Source organism: Nasonia vitripennis, chromosome 3 (genome assembly GCF_009193385.2).
Source record: "Nasonia vitripennis strain AsymCx chromosome 3, Nvit_psr_1.1, whole genome shotgun sequence".
NCBI classification, from domain to species: Eukaryota; Metazoa; Arthropoda; class Insecta; order Hymenoptera; family Pteromalidae; genus Nasonia; species Nasonia vitripennis.
The window spans coordinates 20,757,022-20,776,993 of NC_045759.1; the positions used below are offsets into that span (position 1 = coordinate 20,757,022).

General features: G+C 46.6%; 2 protein-coding genes across 6 annotated transcripts in view; one reads left to right on the top strand and one right to left on the bottom strand.

Moving 5' to 3' along the window:
• Window positions 1–19,972, top strand: part of LOC100115398 (follistatin-related protein 5) — a 156,077-nt gene that overhangs the window by 28,062 nt on the left and 108,043 nt on the right. The gene's annotated exons all lie outside the window — the stretch shown is intronic.
• LOC100115046 (acyl-CoA Delta(11) desaturase) lies at window positions 737–18,867 on the bottom strand. 2 transcript variants are annotated; one of them, XM_008205130.4, is made up of 6 exons: window positions 18,417–18,867; window positions 8,993–9,209; window positions 6,190–6,320; window positions 2,005–2,210; window positions 1,671–1,853; window positions 737–1,320 (listed from the first exon to the last, which is right to left on the bottom strand). In XM_008205130.4, exons 2-6 carry the CDS (start codon window positions 9,198–9,200, stop codon window positions 1,017–1,019), a joined length of 1,032 nt encoding a protein of 343 aa, XP_008203352.1. In that variant the 5' UTR covers window positions 9,201–9,209; window positions 18,417–18,867; the 3' UTR covers window positions 737–1,016. The 2 variants fall into 2 exon arrangements, with proteins under 2 accessions (XP_008203352.1, XP_001599877.2); XM_001599827.6 differs by having other exon boundaries at window positions 8,993–9,220; window positions 18,417–18,608.

Consider the following 19,972-nt stretch of genomic DNA (forward strand, 5'->3'; position numbering starts at 1 on the left):
CTCTAAGAGCGCAAGGATGATGGCGGCCCCCGCGAGAGAAAAAAAAATAGACGCAGGAAATAAGTAAAGTTCGCCAGGGCGACTTTTACCTCGCTTATACCCGCCTCTTTCGCCTCTTCCTCGCTCTCTTATTTACGAAAAGTTAATGGAGGGTTTATAAACCACGAGAGAGCAGCCGCGAGTCGTTTTCTTATTAAAAGTTTCGTGTGTTACGGGCCCAGTAGCTCTTGCTCGGGCCCGTAATTAAAACGCTTTTAGGGTTTGACTTTCTATTTAAGCGGAGCGCGCGCAAAGACGAGAAAGAGAGAGAGAGAGAGAGAGAGAGAGAGAGAGAGAGAGAGAGAGAGAGAGAGAGAGAGAGAGACGGAAAAAACAATGTTGAATGCGGAAAAGTTATGCCTGCGGCTGCTGCTGCCCTGGAAGATGGTTCACTGCTGCTGTTGGGTTGACTTTGACTGGAGGTGAACTGCCGCCGCCACGTTGATTAAAATTATGCAAGAGGCTGCGCTCCGCTGTCGTTAATATCTCTGAAGGAGATTATGATGTAGTCTCGGGGCTTTGCAGACTGCGCGGTAATGCGTGTTATATATACGGATACACGAGAGCCGCGGGGATCTGTATACGGGGCTAGGAAGATGTTTTTAAAAAAGTTGCCCGCGCGAGACGCGACGCCGGAGGGATGTATCGCGCGTGCTGAAAGGGATTCCGTTAGTCGAAGGGTTTTCAACTTGATATCTTGGTGTATTATTACATGGTAACTTTATTAATTCATGAAATATACATACTTCAAAATTATCAACATTAAATTACATCGTGTATTCACAGAGGTCGTGTGTGCTAGAATGAAAATACCCAGAATAGAAATCGATCTACGGTTTCTCAAAGAAATAATGATGACTTACGAGCGTTTGATCTTTAAGGCACTGAATTCACTTATAACCGAAATAAATAACCCATTTTCCTGCGCACAACGGCAGCGTTAACTCCTAAACTCTTCTTACCAGTTATTTCGATCTTCAACGAGTCTTGACCTTCTTCTGCTGTTCTCGCTGTCGTCTGTGGTGATCGTTGCCCCACTTGCTGGCGGTACCGTCGCCCTTGTTCACGCTGACCTTCTCGATGAGCTCTTTGCTGGGCGTCTTGAGATCGTAGGCCAGTCCCAACCAAGCCATCGCCTGGATGAAGCCCGTACTCGCGTTGAGACCGTAGCCCGGAAGCTCGGCTGCTTTGTAGTCCCAGGGGAACGAGTGGTGGTAGTTGTGCCAGCCCTCGCCGAGGGTGAAGAACGACACCGTCGCGTTCTCCGTCGGCTTGACGTTTCTGTGAACGAGTACACGCGAGTTTTTCTTAATCTAGTCCACATTTTTATTGCTTTTCAACTATTTTCCAACCGATAAACAATGGTGAAAGCAAGTGAAACGTAAAAACACAATCTTTCGACGCGGCAGTAAATTCCATCCGAAACAAACTCTCAAGCGTGTCTCCTCGAGAGACTTGACGCGCGCCACCCTTCAAGTCATCGTCTTCTTCAAGTACACGAAACGCCCCCCTCCCTGCGGGAGCGCAAACTCCCCTGAATAAGTAAGAGCCGGCGTGCAACGTGTATATAGTATCCACATCCCTCGAGCGCGTGGACAGAAATAGGTTACGCGTAACGCATACACACATACCTGTTGTAGGGCCGGTTGCCCCACATGTGGGCAAAGCTGTTGACGAGGAAGGTCGCGTTGAGCAGCCATACGTAGCGTATGATGACCGAGTGGATGGCGCAGTACCAGCTCTCGCCCCAGCAGTAGACCGGTATAAGCGTCGGGATGACGAAGGTGAGGGACAGCATGATCGGCTCGTAGTACCTGCGAGAGGATATATCGAGCGTTTGAGCGGAGGATCGGAATAGCTTCGGCTGACGCATGGCTTCCCGGAGAGATAGCCGCGCGGGATGATTTAGGACGATGTGCGCAGCTGACTCGCCCTACTGGTAAAAAGCTCGAGGATAATACTCACTTGTCGAAGAACTGGATAACGGGGTCGGCCTCGATGTCGCTCATGTCCACCTTACTGCCGTACTTCTTAACGGCCGGATGACGTTTCATCATCAGCCAGCCCACGTGCGAGAAGAAGAAGCCGCGGTTGGCGTCGTGCGGGTCGGCCGCGGTCTCCGTGAACTTGTGATGGGTCCTGTGATCCCGGATCCATTTGTGGAAGTGCGTCTGCGAGAATATACGACGCTTTTTATTCCCGTATAATTTTTACCGCGACAAATTTCTCCCGACTTATTGCAATACGTTCGGAATTTTCATGCTCCTTTATACATTACTTCCCCAGCAGTCGTGTCTCGCTCTTTTATCCTGGGGCCGATGGCGCATTAAGTATACGCTGTGCTCGCGGCGAACTACTCGGAGAAGTGGAGCTTTTTTCGCTGTAGCTATTTCCGTATCTTTTCATATCTCCCGCGGCGCGTTTCCATTCGGCCGCCGAGAGCTTAAATATTCCTCGTGTGACTCGGGAGCTTTCTTTGTGTGTAGTACACGATTCATTAAATTTCGCGAAAAATCTTGCGTGATGAACGAGCTTTCTTGATGGTTCAACGTAATAATTTCTGCTGAATTCGCGAGTGGAATCCAAATAAAAAAGTGAGTCGTAATAATTAATTCAGCGTCGAAATCACGTATAGAAGACAGTGGATAGAGCGTATTGAATAAAGTTCGAAAGAAAGCGACCGATCCATTTTCCGGGCTCTCGATATCTCGCTCGGCAATTACAAGGCCATCTGCGGAAAAAAGAAGCCAAGGAGGGCAAAAAAGCTCGCCGGTGGCGTTCGAATTTCGGCGCTCGAGCGAAAGATATTTGTTTCGCTTTCTCTTCTCGGCTGGGGCGCGAAAAAAGAATGAAATTGCCGGATCTCTTCCGGAGCTCCTTCCTCGTCTCGATTTACACCGAGTTCGTGTGGGTGTATACACACACGGCTTCTCTCGGCGGCTATTTCCGATACGAGCCGCGATAACACTTGATTCGCGCCCAGCTTCTCCTCCTCGCTTTTTCATTTTTCCGCTCTCCGCGTCCTCTCTATTTCATGCGATTCCTTCGGCACGCGGTATTTTTCTCTTGTTTCGTTATCCGTCTTTCGGGCTCTCTATAGACGCGATCTGCTCGATGGAAGCCGTATCCGTCTCGATTCGCCTTACTTATCTCCGCGTATTTCTGTTTGGCCTCTGTCGAGAGATTTCGCGGGATTGCTTGCCATATATTTTTGCGCGATTGAAAACTTTTTTCGGCTCCCCTTTATCAAAATATGGAATGTATCAAAAAGATTAATCATCGATCTTCATCGAAATTTGTGTAACTCGTTTAAAATTCTCCAACGCTTTTAAATATCTCTAATAAACCACTTCATCCCGAATAAAAATCCGAGCTTTCCACAAGCACCTCCGCCATTCTACTGTCTCTCGACTCGAAACAGAGTACAGCGCGGAAATTGCACTTGATATCCCAGGCTACTGCTGGTGCATTGTGTGCTGTAAAAGTACGCGCCACGGAAAATTCGTATACGGCTTTGGATAGCCATGATATTGGATTGGTCGTTCGGGAAAAATAAATGACCCGACACCGCTCTCTCTTTCCCTCTGAGGAAAATCCTAGCGACACTCGAGCCACCGCAGAGTCTCGTAAAGATGCTCGTGAAGCGAGCGAGCGTCCGAGAGAGATGCGATCGGTTAAAAATAACGAGGATCGTTTCTTCGGCAGGAAACTGACGCTGATTGAAAAGCGGGGTAAATAAAGGCTTCTCTCTAATAAAAAGCTCGCGGTTCTTCTTTTTCACGGAGAGCGCCTGCAGTGTTTTGATATTTTTCAGAATCGTCGGAAAAACATGTTTTTCGCTTAAATTATCAATAAAAAATTATATCCAAAAAGGGAAAACGATGCCTCCTGAATATTTCGTCGATTCATCGAGGATCGGTTGAAAACACCGAATAGCGGCTATAACAAAGAAAATAACAGCAAGCATCACGCCTCAGTCGAGGAAAACCCAAATCGCACCGCACATAACCGTACAGGCTAACGGCATAAAAAGAGCGCGAGCGAACTACGTTCCTACGGAGTCATTTGAATGTACCTACTCCTCCGCTGGATATCCTCTCGTTCTTCCCTCGAAAAACAACCCACTTACACGTTCTTCCTCAGCGCGGCGTAAACGAGGCTATCAGCGGAGAAGCAACGCCAGCAGTTTCGCTATCAAACGGGGCCGCGCGAGCGCAGGTATAGACAAAAAGAAAAGACTCGAGAGAGAAGCAGAGAGAGAGAGAGAGAGAGAGAGAGAGAGAGAGAGCTTTTAATGGCGCCTGCTCTGCACAGCGAGTTCGCGGCTTCGTTAAGATTCGACCGTCGTTAAGCGGAATCTTTTTGCATTGTTTACCCTACTGCAGATCCGCAGCTGTGTGTATACCCTCCTCGGCAAGGATAAAGAGGATTATCGAGTGTGGAACTCGGGAAAAGAGAAACGCTTGAGAGAGAGAATACGTAAGACTCGCGAGTTATGTGTGTTGGAGTAGAGAACAGACGCGAGAGAGAGAGAGAGAGAGGCAGCGAGCGAGCAAGCGAAGTGGAATTTAATGGTGTGCGATATTTACGGGAAATAGTTAAAGGTAAACAGATGCGCGTGCAGCGGTGAAATGGAATTTAAGAGCTTTATGGCAGTTTGAGCGGGCTTAACGTATTGTGTGTGAAACGAAGCGATGGAGCGCCTGTAAATAATCGAGCTCGAGCTTTCTCTCTCCCTTTCGAGTGGATGGCGGTAATTAGCGCTGCGGCTTTTTTGACGAGAACGAGAATGGATGCGAGCTAATTTTCTAGTATATGATCAGTTTTCCCCGTGCGAACTAAGCTTCTTGCTTGAGCTTTGCAAATCGAGCTTACATCCAGCGGGTGATAGGATTACGCGCGTTTTAAAATATTCAAAAATATCCCAGTGTATATTACACAATCCCACGGCATTATTCGAAGATCGAGGTCGAGTGCTATGTATATATACGCCGGTGGAAATCGCCTCTCTGCAGCCGACTTCGAGCATCGCTCCCCGGCACACGAGAGGAATTAAATACTGCGAGAGGGCATATCTATAGCGAGTCTCCCGCTGGGAGAGAGAAAATGAGAGAGCCACAAAACAAAGCAAACTTTTCCCCGACACAAAAGCTCATCGCGCACTGGAAAAAGAAGCACACGATGAATGAGTCTTTATGGCGGCGGCTCCGCTTTATGCGCGGCATAATTCATTCGAACGAGTGTATGCGCACGAAAAATGCTGTTTCCTAAATAGATCCTGTAACTATGATAGTCATATGCGGCATAAAAAAAGGATTTTGACGACGTTATAATGAATATTTACCGAAAGCTCGATCTCGAACTCCTCTAATGTTTTTCCAACTGTTAATCTCTTCGCAAGCTCGAAATTCGCGTCAGGTATAGCTCTCTGCTCTCCGAGAGAAAAAATTCCGACTAACCCTCTCTTCGAAGAATCAAACTCCACACCGTGGCTAAATAAACACAACAAAGTGGTCGGGTGAGAGGAGCAAAAAAAAAACGAAGCAAAGTGCACCGGAACAAAAGCTCAGCTGCGTGCCTGGGAATAAAAAGCGGCCGCGGGAAAAGGAGTAGCTTCTCTGGATCGCGCGCGTTAACGAGTGGCTCGCGAGTTTAAGACTTTCGCGGAGAGGAGTTGCGTGCAGAATATCGCAAGATTTCTTTCGGTGTATACGTAGGTCTGTTTATTGAGCCGAACAGCCGGTTTTTCGGAATGGATTAAACATTTCGGGTTACAAGCTCTGATAAATAATTCAAGAAGAGCGCGCGAGTTGTAGTATCGGAAAACGTGCATCGGAATGAATTTCCCGTATATCCGAAACACACCAAAAATTGGAACGTCAGATGTTCAATATGCATGACGTCGCCGTAGTATTTGCGCAGTGAATAAACTACAAATATCGAAGACGCCGCTGCTCGAGAAAAAATACGATCTTGACTTATGCCAAGATTAACGGTTGAGAAAATGTTTATCAAAATGTTTGCGTTTACTTTCAGCGCTTTTGTTTACCGTCGTTCTAGTTCGCCGACGCTGCCTGTAACCGATATCGAATTTGCGGCGTATTGTAGAGCGCGTCTAGAGCACTCAATTAAGGAACAGCAGTTTCTTACCATTCCAGCCATGCAGTACAGGATAGCCAGGAATATCCTCAGAGGCGTTTTGGCCGAGTAGCTTCGATGGGCCCACAAGCGATGAGCTCCCGCGGTGATACCCAGACCCGCTGTTATCCCCCAAATTGGACCTGTAATTTGAAAGATTTATATTCACGACGTAAACAAGAGTAAAGCTCTCGAGTCCTGGAATAGACCGACAATTTAAGAATGTAGCAATTTTCATGCTGGGAGGGATATGGATCAGGGCAAAAAACGCCGTCATCGGCAATTTCTTCTTACAAGACTCCACTTGCACACGCAAGGGCCCCTATTCTATTCACGCTTATCAAGATCACTCGACTCGTGTTCTTTATTAAAGTTTCCCTTTGATCTGGCGGTACTCCCTCCCTTATTGACGTTTCTCGAAAAAGACAATACGACAAAGTCGATCTTCTTCCAATCTAATTTGAGAATACAATTACTCCGAATATACATCCTTCTGAAGCAAAAGGACTGCGTTCGTAGAAATCACCGGAATACCTCTCCCGGAAAAATAACGCACTTCGCCTTCAATTCCCCGGGAAATATTCGTCTCCTCTACGCACGTGTCCCCTCAGTGTAGCCCAGTTCGCAGGGATAAATTTTCGAGAGCTTTCGTGACGCGCGAGGATTGCTTTTAGGGCTGCACGCGGGGCGTTCTCTTTCTCTCCTCCCCGAAGTGTTTTAAGGCTGTGCGACGGCAAATATGGGCCACGCGGCTTTCACTTTGCGCGCCAGAGACGTTGCGCTATGTGTGTCGAGATGCGCGACGGCTATGGATTTTCCCTCGGCGCTGCTGTTCCTTTGATTGTATTTTTTTTTATTTCAAATCCTACGGGAAAAGTCTTTATGCTGATGATTTATCAGCGATTTGCCGCGGCCCTCCTTTACTGCGCGATCGCTTTACGGGCTTCCGCGGGGGCATGTTAATGCCCGCCGCGATAAAAGAAAAGTTAAGTTCGCTGAGTAACATCTTTTGCGACTTTGAATACCGCGCTATCGGTTATATCATTTTCTTGCGGGGCTTTTATTCGTCTCTATAAAAATCATCGCGCTCACTTGCTAAATTACACTTCGCGCCATAAATGTCGATTCGACGATTTACGACTTATTGGATTACTTTAATTTACTTTTATCATACACCTATATAACAAGAGGAATCGACGACTTTATTTTCTTTCCGCGAAGAATAGGAAAAAATTTTCCGCGTATATTACAGTCGAGCGAGGACTCGATTCCATCTCGCCCCCGCGTAAAACATCGTCTCCGAGTTCAAATATGAAAGAAGCTTCTCTCCGTTTAAAAGTAGCCAGCCGTCGAATCGAGCCCCGATAAAACGGAAATAAGACGGGCAAACAATTCCACACACAGAAGTCAGCGGAGCAATTGGCAAAAAGTTCATAAAAGCCAAAACACACGCGAGAGAGCGTCGACGCTCGCGATCTCGTAAACAGGGGGGGGGGGGGGGCGACGCGGTGAGCGCGCAGGAGTCCGGAATACGAAATGTGCAGCCGCCCGTCGAAGAGACACATTGTACAGGATGGATGGATGGAGACGATACTACCACTTTGCTATTCGTCGGTCACCGCCGCGCGTAACGATGCTCGAGCGTTGTTACGAGCTCGAGACGTCGTCGCGACGACGCGAGTTTACATATGTCGCCCGATAGGCAGTTTCTACTTCGATGCTCGTGTTTGCGCACGAGGGTCTGGGCTTCGCGGGTCGATGGTTCGTACAGTTTTCATGAAATGAAATTATCGTGCGGAATTTAGAAGCAATTAGTTCGAAAGTATATACTGTTAAAATTACTGATTTAAAAACGAAGATACTTACTCGCTGATTCTGCAGCTTTTCCCCCTCGTTTTCCTTTCCTCGCGTCTTTAATTCCATAACCGACGATCTTATACCACCACCGCGAAAACGTATTATTTGCAGTGTGCGCAAGTATATCGTCCCTGCGCGCGGCAGCCTTTATATCGTGTACCTCGCTCGGCGCTTACGCTACACTTTCCGGTGCGCGCGTCTACGGCGCGTATACAGCGAGAAAAAGCGCGTCGCCTTTGCAATTTGCAGCCGCGCGTGCGTGTCTCACACGCGCCATTACTCGGAGGGCCGATGCGGAAAAATGCGCTCGAAGTATAAACTTTTTCTCCCGCCCGAGAGAGGAAGCACTCGCTGCCTGCGTGATAAAGCACGCGCCTCAGGTTTCTTGTACGACGCGACAGCAGCGGCAGTTAGGGGAAAGTGCGTATATTTTCACGTTGCAACTAAGACCGCAATTCGCTCTCGTGAATTATCGTGGAAAATTGGAGTCTCTGGCAGGATCTCCGATAAGACAATTGAGACCGTTGCCAAAGTACTCGAAGTCGCGATTAAGCCAACGAGCGACGAAATGATTGCGCTCACCCCGAGAGAGAGAGAGAGAGAGAGAGAGAGAGAGAGAGAGAGAGAGAGAGAGAGAGAGAGAGAGAGAGAGAGAGAGAAAAACGAGGAGAAAAAAGCAGGACTATGTCCTTTGTACTCGCAGCTTATACGCCTGGCAAGAATAAGTCTCCTGTTTACGGCACTGATTTCTCTCGTTTCTTTTTTCATTTGTCGCTCTCTGTCCTCTTTACGAGCGTTTTCTGGAAAGTTGCCAGTAGTGCTCTTGAAACGTACGACACGCGAATATGTACTTCTTCCTCGGTAATTAAGGAACGCGAATCGATAATCATTGGAAACTCGCTTAGGAGTGGAAACAGCTGGCGGCGTTGAGATAAAAATAGAGATAAGCGAGACTCACTGAATATCCAGGTGCCCAGCTTGGCTTCGTGATACCTGGTGGCGAATGAGTAGACGGCGAGGACGTGGAGGATCGCGATGCCGATTATGTTCCTCCAGATCCAAGGTTGCTCACCCTCCTCTTTGACCGGCAAAGAAGATGGTTCCGAGTCTTCCTCGACCTTCTTCTTCGGAGCTTCCTCGAATTGCGTTACCGTCGAGCTGTACATGGCTGCAGTCTGAAAAGCGTCTATGTTAAAAATCATAAATCATCCGTACGCAGTATAACGGACAAACTTACAAAAGACCGAAAACGCACGGGAGCAATTTTGCCATCGTTTTCACAAATGCCTATCATTCGCACGAGCCTCGAGAGTCGACCGATGATCCCTCGCTTACAGCCGTGCGAATCGCATAAGTTTCTCAATTAAATGCAAAGCGCGCTGGAGATGTTTGCCGGCCTCTCGCCTCACGTCTCTCTTCCCGCGCGAGCTATGGCTTTTAATTGCGTGCATAGTTAGGCCGAAGGTACGCGTGGCGCGTGTGATAATTCCACGCGGATGCCACCGCGCATCATCGTTGGTTCTGACCTCTGTCGATGCGGGTTCCTCGTGTGGCTTTTCAGGACGCGTGTGTGTGTTGGTAAAAATTAATTTTCAGCTCCGATTTACAATCGATCGGCGATTTACGCTATCGCAAATCCCGGCATCGCAAGCAGCCCCAGCGCACAATGAAACTTCCGACGTATAGAGCGCCGAGTGAGAGAGCAGAAAATATTCCGCCGATAAATTTGCAGATACACAAGCCCAAGCGTGTATATCCGCTCGGCTGCGCTCACCCCCGCCTCGCGTCGTAAAGCAAAAATAACGCACGATATATCCCTCGCGGCGCGCGAGTGTAAACTCCGAAAAAAGGAAGCCAGACTACGCGTTGAAGGAGGAAAAAATCCTCACGAGTATGGGAGAGAGAAAGAGAGAGCGAAACAATCGTCGAGACGCGATTTATGAGCGCGACGCTGATCGATCGTCGGCTAGCTTTCTCTCGACTCGAGGAGGATCGACTGTTCGCCCCTTCGTCAGACTCGGCGGGGGCTTTATAAATACCTTTAATGCGGACGGGCACCGAATTCATCTTGCTTTTATCGGCCGAGTCGCTCTTTCACGGCATTGATCCTACGGATTTTCGAGATATCGCGGGGAGTGGCGAGAGGACGAGGGAATATAGTTTTTTTAGGAGAGTTACGAGCGTGTGAGAAACGTTATCATCGATTTTCTCCGAAAAGATAACAATTTTCTGCTCTTGGTATTGAAAAAACGAACTTTGCATAATCATCGAGAACGAAAATTTTAAATTCCTACGATAACTCTCCAGCATCGCGATAATTCAACGCATTCCACATACAAATCAACGAGCGTGAAAGTAGGTTAGACGCCGGCAAAGAACAGTTTTACGATTCACTCGCGAGAAAAGCGGCGCACACGATGATGAATTGCAAAATGCGCCGCGCGACGCTAGTCGGAGAAAAACGCGGGTCGCTTCCGAAAAACAGTAAAAATTTAAGTGTCTTTTATAATACGGCGCATGAATGCAGCTGCCTCTCTCGCGCGAGCGCGAAATTCTATATCGAAAGTCGATAGCCGCCCGGATAAAATGCATTACTCTCTCGGTCGCGCGAGATCGTCTTGGTGCATGAATTTTTGATCACTCGATACTGCAGCGCACAGGAGTAGTCGGGCTCGAGAGAGGACAATGACCCGAATGTGTCGAGCACCGCTGCTGCCGCACTTCTATAGCGCTAAGAGCTCCCAGAAAAATATGACGTGGGATATGATGAGACGCTTGTTATATTATGAACCCCCGCGTATTGGCACTGTCTATCGCTAAAAAATACTTCGTATTTCATTACTACACGGAATACAGTACACACGAGGTATTAAACGCCAGTCATAAATCAGGCCGCGTCGTAAACAACCACTTCGTCATACTCCGGAAATACACGCGCGCAACACCTTCTCTGCGCCGAATACGTATATATAATATTTCGCCCGCGCGCAAAACGGCGACAGATTACCGCAAAGTACACAGGCCATGCATCAAAAATTAATAAAGCCATAACGACTCTCCTTACGCTTGTTTTACGGACTCCTCTCTCTCTCTCTCTCTCTCTCTCTCTCTCTCTCTCTCTCTCTCTCTCTCTCTCTCTCTCTCTCTCTCCCTTGAGTATCGCGCAGCACGCGTGTATAATGAAAGCGCGGCTGCTTATAAATTTCAATTAAGCCCTGCGCCAAGGCTCAAGCTACAGGGCACACGCGATGATCGCAAGCGTGCGAGATTACTCGGCCCCGTTAAACGTGCGCGAGGATTAAATTTAACGCGCGATCGTCAAGCCGCTTCGCGTTCCGTATGCATGGGGCGTGTGAGCGAGGTGGTAAAAGTTCCGAATTGGACGTCTTAATCGCCGCGGTCGAGGCGCTCAATTTGGCTTTTATGTGTGGAGGCTCGGGGAGAGATTTTCAAAGACCCTGAATGTGGGGGGAATTATGAGGTGAAAAGTGGCGATGTTTACGGTACGTGGTGAGAGGTTGGAAAAAAGATCGTAAATCCAACTGTTTGCGGCTTGCGAAAGCTCGACAAGATAATTAAAATTTACAACATAAAACGCTGTAAAAATAAATTTCATTTTCCGCCGTCAAAATTATAATCGGTTTACCGTGTGCGGAATACAAACACACCGCGATTGACAATCATCAGCACAAAGCATCCACGTACGTATACGCAGCAGCGCAAAGGATAAAGAAAAAGCACAAGACGTAGCGAACTCGGGGCTTGAATATGACCAGGCTGTAATTTACACTGAGAGAAATGTAGAGTTAGAATAGCCGTACATTTTTCTGTGGTATTAGCCTTGGACGTCCACAGCTGATTTAGCGGTGGACTCAAGCAGATTCTACCGGAATTTGCAGTAGTCCAAGCTTGGCTCCTCCCCGCACTATATCAGCCGCACCGAACACGTGAGGTTTTACTTATATGTTTATGTTTTTAAGCATATCATATCATAATGAGTGACAAATTCATAAGAGACCTATTGGTTTCGTGGAATTTGTAAAAGTTTTAGGAATGGTTTGAGAATAAGTATTGCAATATGTACAACCTAACCTCGTAACCTCAAAATTTGTATACTTATGCTGAAGCACAAAATTTAAATAATTATAAATCAATGCATTGTTCAGCCATGAATATTGGTTTACAAGCCCTCAGAGTACAATGTGACATACCTGTAAAGTCTCTTGGCTTATCTGAAAGCCGTAGACCTGCATTGCCCTTAAATTCCGATGTTGCCGTAAGCTCGTCAGAGCTAAGCAAACCTTCTGCTTTGGGATCATGAAAATTTACAAATACGTTAAACTGTACTCTGAGGACTTGTAAACCAATTTTCATACTAAAACAATGAATCACTTATTAAATATTCAATTTTTATACTTATGCTTACTGCCAGGTAAAAACAGCGGTAGTGCTAAGGCAGATTTGCTTGAGCGCTCCGGTAAAAACTGCCGGAGTTTCCGGTTAATCTAACTCTACATTTCTCTCAGTGTATGCTTCGCAACTTTTAACAATGATCTTTTGATGTTTTTTGAGTAATTAAAATTTATGAGATTTCAATCTCTCACTAACGAATCGATCCTTTTTCTGTTCTAGGTAAGTGGCTATTCATACCTTCATGAGCGTAAAACTCGTGAGTATACTCTCCATTTATTCCGAGCATATCGAGAGAACCTCCTTAAAAATCGCTCTCCATTTCGCAGCCGTCGGACATGAACCCGCACGATTTCTCATACATCGCATACAGATCGTGTGGCGCACACTTCTGGACCACAGCGCGAGAGCTACTTGGCAGCCGCGCGCACGTACCTCCACTTTTTCCCCGGCGACGACGGCGGCGGCGGCGTACATACATTGTGCTTGCCGGAGTGCGAAAGCACCCGGCACTTAGCGTCTTTTTAGCCGAGTGTCGCAATTATGATTTATGGCGGTTCCGCCAATCCTGAAAATCGTCGTCTTTCGTCCCTTGTTCTTATACTTATGTTCCTGTGCGTATGCGAGAGACTTTCATTATCGCTGTGCCTTTTTCGGCTGTTTTTCGCGACGATCGAAGGGTTTAATTGTGCAAATCGGAGTGTATTGTGGTGATTCCGAAATTCGAATTTGCGAATTGTTGCGTACCGAGAAGCAATAAGTCAGAAAACTGACTTATTGGAAAATGGTTGTAGCATACTTTCTAACGAATTACCGGCAGCTGCTCGTAAAGACTCTAATTTATCGCTGCATTTTTGCGAGGCTAGATTAAGTTGTTTACGAGAGATATTTCACGCGTGTGCTCAAACGAAGAATGCATATTACGAAAAAAGAATCGCCTGTATAACATTCAAATATTAGGTCGCTCTTAATCACTAGCTTGCAAAAAGTAAATGTCACCGTGTTTGTTAAGATCGGAGATATCTCCAATCAATGCAAAAATACTTCGATTTCGCAAAACGCGCAGTAAATCAAGTTCGCAATAACCCGCCTCGAAATCAGTGCCACAATGCACTTTCGAAAAACCATCGCGCGCTTTCTTCGGCATCGCTATTACCTATACGCACATATAGTAGTAAAACGTCGACTAAATTATCGGCGCACGGGCCGTAAATTATAATAACCCATAAATAAGCATGTGCCTCGTCCGTGTTTGAAGAAAAAAAAGCAGCAGCGACGTTGCGAAAACGATCGCCGACATACCGTCGGTCATCAAGACCACTTCCTCGGACACGCTTCTTTCACAATAATCGACTGTCCCAATCCCTCCGTGAGTCTAAATCATTTCGCGCATTTGCAGAAGTCGAGTCGTCGCGCGTAATTAAGGTCATTACACCCGACGCACACTTGTCGCCTATTGCACAGGTATATGCACGACGTTATAACCGTAAACATTAAAATAAAGGTGTTAATCGAGCAAATTACTCGCATCGCGTGAGTCGACGCTCATTTCAAGAACGAATTGTCATTATTGTTGTCATGAGTTGTGTATTGTTATTTACTTCCTCTTAACGGTTCCGCGTTATCTCGTTACTTTATTTCTCGTTCATGAGCGATGTGTTCACAACAGTCCACGCCGCACGATTCAACTCTCAGTCTAAACAAGCTCTCCGCGTGCCGTGGCGCGGGCAAAGCACAACAGGAAAAATTATTCCCAAAACAAGCGATTATTGTGATTTTAGTACGTCTCTTCCCTTTGCCTTGCGAACTTAAAGCCACGATCTCGATTTAAAAAGTTTTCCAATTTAACGACTCTTCGCAGTAGCAGACGACGTCGGCCGGACTCGCACGCAATAAATAGCATGACCGTGACAATTTGCGGTTTTATTTCTCTATTAACGTCGCGCGCGCGGTGATTGATAGCCGTAGTTGATAGTTCGAGCGCGGCGTAACGATGCGCCTACGTATATCCCCCTATACTGCCGAGTCGTCGTCGTCGTCGACTTCCCGCTATAATCGATCGGAGAATTCAGGACTAGACGCTTTCTTTTTCTGTCGTCGAACAATGGCTGCCGGTCCTACAGCTACACCGCATCGTATCGCTCAGTTTATCTAATCTTTTAAACGAACAATTGAAAAAAAAAACACTCGCATCAATCGCGTAATCCAAAATACTCTCTCTCTTTCTCTCTCTCTCTCTCTCTCTCTCTCTCTCTCTCTCTCTCTCTCGCAATTCACCTGCGGCACAAAAGAAAAAAGCCGCTCTCTCGGATCCCGGTCTCTTCTTTTAATGGCTCGTAAACGACGCGCAGGCCCGATTCCCTTCCAGCTAGTTCACCTCTCCGGGCAGAGAGCTCGCGCGCAGAGTCATGCGATATAGTAGGCCCGGCGAATAATGCCGGCAGCCGGCTAAAAGCCCTGCTGCAGCAGCGTGTGCCGTGAAAAGGCGCCGCGGCAATCCACTTGATTCGCTGCAGCGCGATCAATCCCCCTCTCCCTTTCTCGTTGTGCTGTGTGCGTGACTGCACGCGGCTGTACAGTACTCGTGAATTCTTTTGCGCGAGGGTGGATTATTGTAGACTGGAAGGTGAGACGATGCGTCACGGTAGAATATTTAAAAATAAAAAGTATATTACCTAAAATTCACGTGTATCATATTATAGGATAACGCACGTACGCGGGTGTAATCGCGCTCGAAATTATAACGACGCGAGGAGCTGCAGCTTACGATGACGGGCCCGAGCGAATTTCGCACGCGCCGTGGCTCGTAAATTAGCCGTATTATACACGCGCGCTCTCTCGCATGCCATCGCCCAAATCGAGCGACTGGCGCATTACTCGCGGATTGTTGGAGACGTGAAACTGCTCCCGTTGCTAGTTACCGCGAGTATTTTTCTGGCTGATTTCGAGTATATCTGTTTTTGATCGGTAATCGATGAGCAGGAATTTTGCCCACAGCTATTCGGTTCGCGCTATTTTAAATTCAGTTTTGGAACTGTGCACACCGACGACTGCATGAATCTCATCTGCAATTTACAACGCAGAGATATTGTGCATGGAAAGGTATGTCCGTTAGCGATAAAGCGAATATAAGCCCATAAATCCGATCGCAATCAAGCTCGACGATAGGAAAAATTAGTCCGGATTCGCGAAAAAGCTGCAGTCTATCGGCCACGTGAAATACCGCCGGGCGTTAAGGTAACAAAGCGCTTAATCGTCCGACCGGCCAATCCGTCGGTAACGAGCGCTTCTATACACACTCGGAACGATCCGTGTGCCACATAGCTTTGCATCGGATTTTCTTTTCCATTTACCTGCAGCTGTAAGATCGTTCGAATGGACTATGGCTTTCCCGAGTGTGAATTGGAGATCGAGAGATATGAATAGGCCTTTGCAATATGTCGTCGCGGTTGTTTTCCTCGAGGGGGATATCGGTATATAATGGAAGGATTTTTTCGCTGCGTCAGTGCGGACCTCTGGCGCTTTTCTAATCGCGTATCCTCGATTTATGAGCCGACTTTCTAAACGCTACCGGACTGTGAATTCATTCTACTGTGATATCGGAGAAGACCCCCTCCTATTTAAACGCGATAATGATCGCACGTCATTGCACACCGGAATCGAACTATCGAAATTAAAAGTCAACTGTATCGAATTCAAACTCGAAAGTACAAGCACGTTTAAATTTCACTCACGACTACAAAGCTATCTCTTTCAGCCCGCACCGCGTGTTCCGATTTTTATATATCATCGCCGCGCAATTAAATCCAGAGATTCTCGCAGCCCGCAGTCATTATTATACCGCCTCCTCTGACCCGAGCCGCAAGAGAACGGAGGGAAAAATAAGCAGCCCGTTCTCGCCTTCGTTTTTCCAGCGCAATTTGCGGCAGCGTCCATAAACAGCTTTGTTTTCCCCGTTTCTCACCTCGTTTTTCCCCACAGGGCAGTAGCAGTCGCGATATTTTGTGGGTCACATACAGGTGCCGGGTTGTTTGCTCTCGAGATTTTTCGAGATTCAACTCGCGAGCCGATTTTTTCCTTCTTCGCCAGAAATTTAGCGACGGTATTGATGAAGCTTTCAGGGGCCGAAGTTGCGGCGAGCAAATATTTGAGACCGTTTGTGGATTTTCGAACGTTGCAACGCGAGAGATATGCCATATATTTGCGCAAACAGGTGCAGATGAATTCCGCCGGCGCGGAGAGAGTAAACAGACTGTTCATTAATTTATTTCGGACGGAGAATTCGCTTTGATTTCGACGAACAAAAATACGTCTGCGGATTTGTACTCCGCGATGCTTTCCGGCAACTGCGCTTCGAAATGAATGATTGATTTCAATAAGTGAAACGAGCGAATCTTCATTCGCGATTAAAAAAAACGGATCGGACATCTACCCTTATTCTCGCGAGGTATACATCCTCTCTCCCCATCGTATCTCCCACTAGCGTCTCGCGACGGCGAAGACCATAAAGCAGACGCACAGCGAGTCGGAAGAAGAACGCGCGAGACTGCGCAAATAAAGCAGAGGGCCGCTGAGCGGCCGGCGTTTCTCGGAAATTAATGCCCGGACCACTTTGCACCAGCCGGAAAATAGTGCGAAAAGAAGAGACCGGCTCTCACTCTCTACCACGAAAACTTTAGCCCTTTGCTGCGATGCGTATACAGCTCTGGCTTTGCGGCGCGAGAAAGTTGTATACGAGCACGCACATTTCGTGGTTATTTTGGGAAGACCGCGAATTGCCGAGAGAGAGAGAGAGAGAGAGAGAGAGAGAGACGTTTGTTTTTCCGACGCTTGTTTACGTCCCGCGTCTACCGTCGCGCGCGCTACTTTGATACATGTTATTGTTCGTTGAACCAACGCGGCTGATTATACGCATTACGTGTAATTGTCGGCCAGCGTTATCGGCGATAATTTATTCATCGCAATAATTGTAAACATATAATATAATACAAGCTATGCGGGCTTTGATTGACGCATATTCACTCGAACGCGAGCAATTCGAGGCGCATCTGTACTCTCGTTACGCGTGAATAAACACAATTTCAAGCTCATCGAATTACACGCGGCCGACGAAAGAATAATCGCGCGATAACGCGCTCGCAATTACCAAGAAACGCGCAACAGACAAATTCCCCAAATCAGTTCTAATTCATCGCAGTAGCGCGCGCATTACACCCGTGCCCGAGCGCAAACACGCGTCGAAAACCCACCTGCGGTATAATCCCCACCCCGAACAATCAACGCCGCGGCAAAACGCATACAAATTGAAATAATTGCGAGAAAACACATATAGGCCAGTCCGCAACGGGACCGAGTACACACAGACAGACACGTATACCTATACATCGACCGCACAATATCCCGCGGAGGTCATTACCAGCTTGACGTGTGCAGCGATGCTCTCGGGAAGGAAGCTGTATGCGCGGACTTTCACTGCTTTCGTTTTCTTTCGAAGGAGCGTATTAGGTTTTGCTCGTAAAGTTTGAAAGAACGCGCGCGGACTACTGTGCAATTATACTCTATACCGGGCGCATACGTAATTGGAAGTGTACGAGTGTTTCGGGCGGGTATGTGTATGTGGAAGTTGAGTTTACGGTTTTTCGAGGTAATGTAGTCACTTTCGATCGGTTGTTCGTTTACGAGATAATTTATGGCTGGTTTTTATGTAGGCTGCTGGGGTATGCAATTTGAGGAGCGCGATTTGGAAATTCCTCCTGCATTGTTCGGAGTAATGAAGCAAAAAATAATTGTTAAGAGTTTACGTTACGCTGGGATTGCGGTAGGTCTGCGCAGTTTTTCTAATCCTCGCAAGTTATGTAAATTTGGGAAAAGATTTAAAAAATTAAAATATATATATATATATATATATATATATATATATATATATATATATATATATATATATATAAGAATAGCAAAAATCAGTCACTTGCCGTGAGTTTCGAAAAAATCCCCTCTCAGCACAATCACATCGAGCGCCGCAGCCCCGGGTATTCACCCAAAGAATCACTGTAAAGCCCGACAAGGCTTCCAGCCGCGAAAAGCAGCACCCGCGCAATATCTCACTGCCTCTGCGTCACTTCGTCACTCTGCCGCGGGTAAAATACGCTCGTACACAAGATTTTCGCGACTGCACCCGGCAAATATATAGACTCGGCCGGTGTGTGGAGCAGGGCAGCCACCTCCTCCTTCTCCCCTTTTCCTCACAAGTGCAGCGAGAGAGGCCGGCAAACAAGAGAGGCGCGGATTTCTCTTTCGTTGCAGCTCTTTAGATGTGGACTCGTGTGTACAGCTCGTTGGTCCTTTGGAGCCTTGTTGTTTATGTTTGTCTATTGCTCGAGAGCCGAAGCGAGGATGCTTGCTGGCGGTGTGGACGATGGCCGAGAAGTGTCGGGCAGGTGCAGCGATTTCAAGACGAGATTTGCGGTGTATTTTTAGCGATGGGAAATTTGAATAGATTTTTTTTTTCTAACGGTCGTCGAAGTTTTACGTTTATTGATCGAAGCGTTATTTTAGCGAGATACGACGTTTCGGTTATCGACATCAGTGAAATTCTGATAAATACTTTGAGTAAAAATATCCTTGTTATATTTTTCAACTTGATAACACTCAATATTATCATTGCGATTCGCCTGGCTTTATTTAATGTTTAAACAATAAGATCGTGATTTCGTGCGAGTCTGAATTTCGTATTGAATACAAATTGTAAGATTCGTTCGAAATCCTCTGTAAATGTGTCACGCAAAGTTGAAGAGGTTTCGCTTCGTGTTTACGATCGAAAATCCCGGAAATTATTTTCACGACCTGCACGTCCTGCTTATCGTTTATTATTTATAAAACGCACCGAACCCGCTACAAGTTACTACGAATTATTAAATGCGCGTCAAATCAGTTAACAGTGAAGGTGTGCGAATATGAATAAATTAATGCCGCGATACGAATGATCATTGATAAAAATTATTCCATAAGCGCTGCAGAATATAGCATCAAAGAATCGAGCAGCCGCGGTGTTAATCAATTAAGTATCAGCTGTATTTATTTGCGCAGCTTATTTGTATCCAGTTCGCTGTGAAATGACCTATTTTTATTACATAGATGGCATTATGAAATTATAACCTTTTGTTCGATATACAGCGGATTGAATATTATACAACAGCAGGATTGAAAATATTACACATAATTCCAATTATTATCGATTGAATTAAGTTGAAAGAGAATTAGTGCAAATTAATTGATTTATAATCACGCGTCCGCGCATTACAACAGAATAAGAAAACTCGATCGCCATATCCGCGTAAAGCTATAATTTCAGCCCCATCCATGGAAGCATGTGAAAAAAATCAATTATCATGAGCAAACTCAAACGACAGAATAATTATTGTGGCAGTATTGCGTACGTACCGGCTTTTGCGGTTTCATTCGTACGTTCAATATCATCAAGAGCTTGTACAACTGATTGTACAATCGATTATTTCTCTTCTATTAAAAT

Bases quoted from the DNA above. Each gene is read 5' to 3' on its own strand.
- LOC100115046 (XM_008205130.4), bottom strand. From the start codon at position 9,200: ATGTACAGCTCGACGGTAACGCAATTCGAGGAAGCTCCGAAGAAGAAG. The intron at 6,321-8,992 runs GTGAGTCTCGCT...TTCAAATTACAG, and splicing joins GCTGGGCACCTGGATATTCA to GTCCAATTTGGGGGATAACA. The intron at 2,211-6,189 runs GTAAGAAACTGC...ATATTCTCGCAG, and splicing joins TGTACTGCATGGCTGGAATG to ACGCACTTCCACAAATGGAT.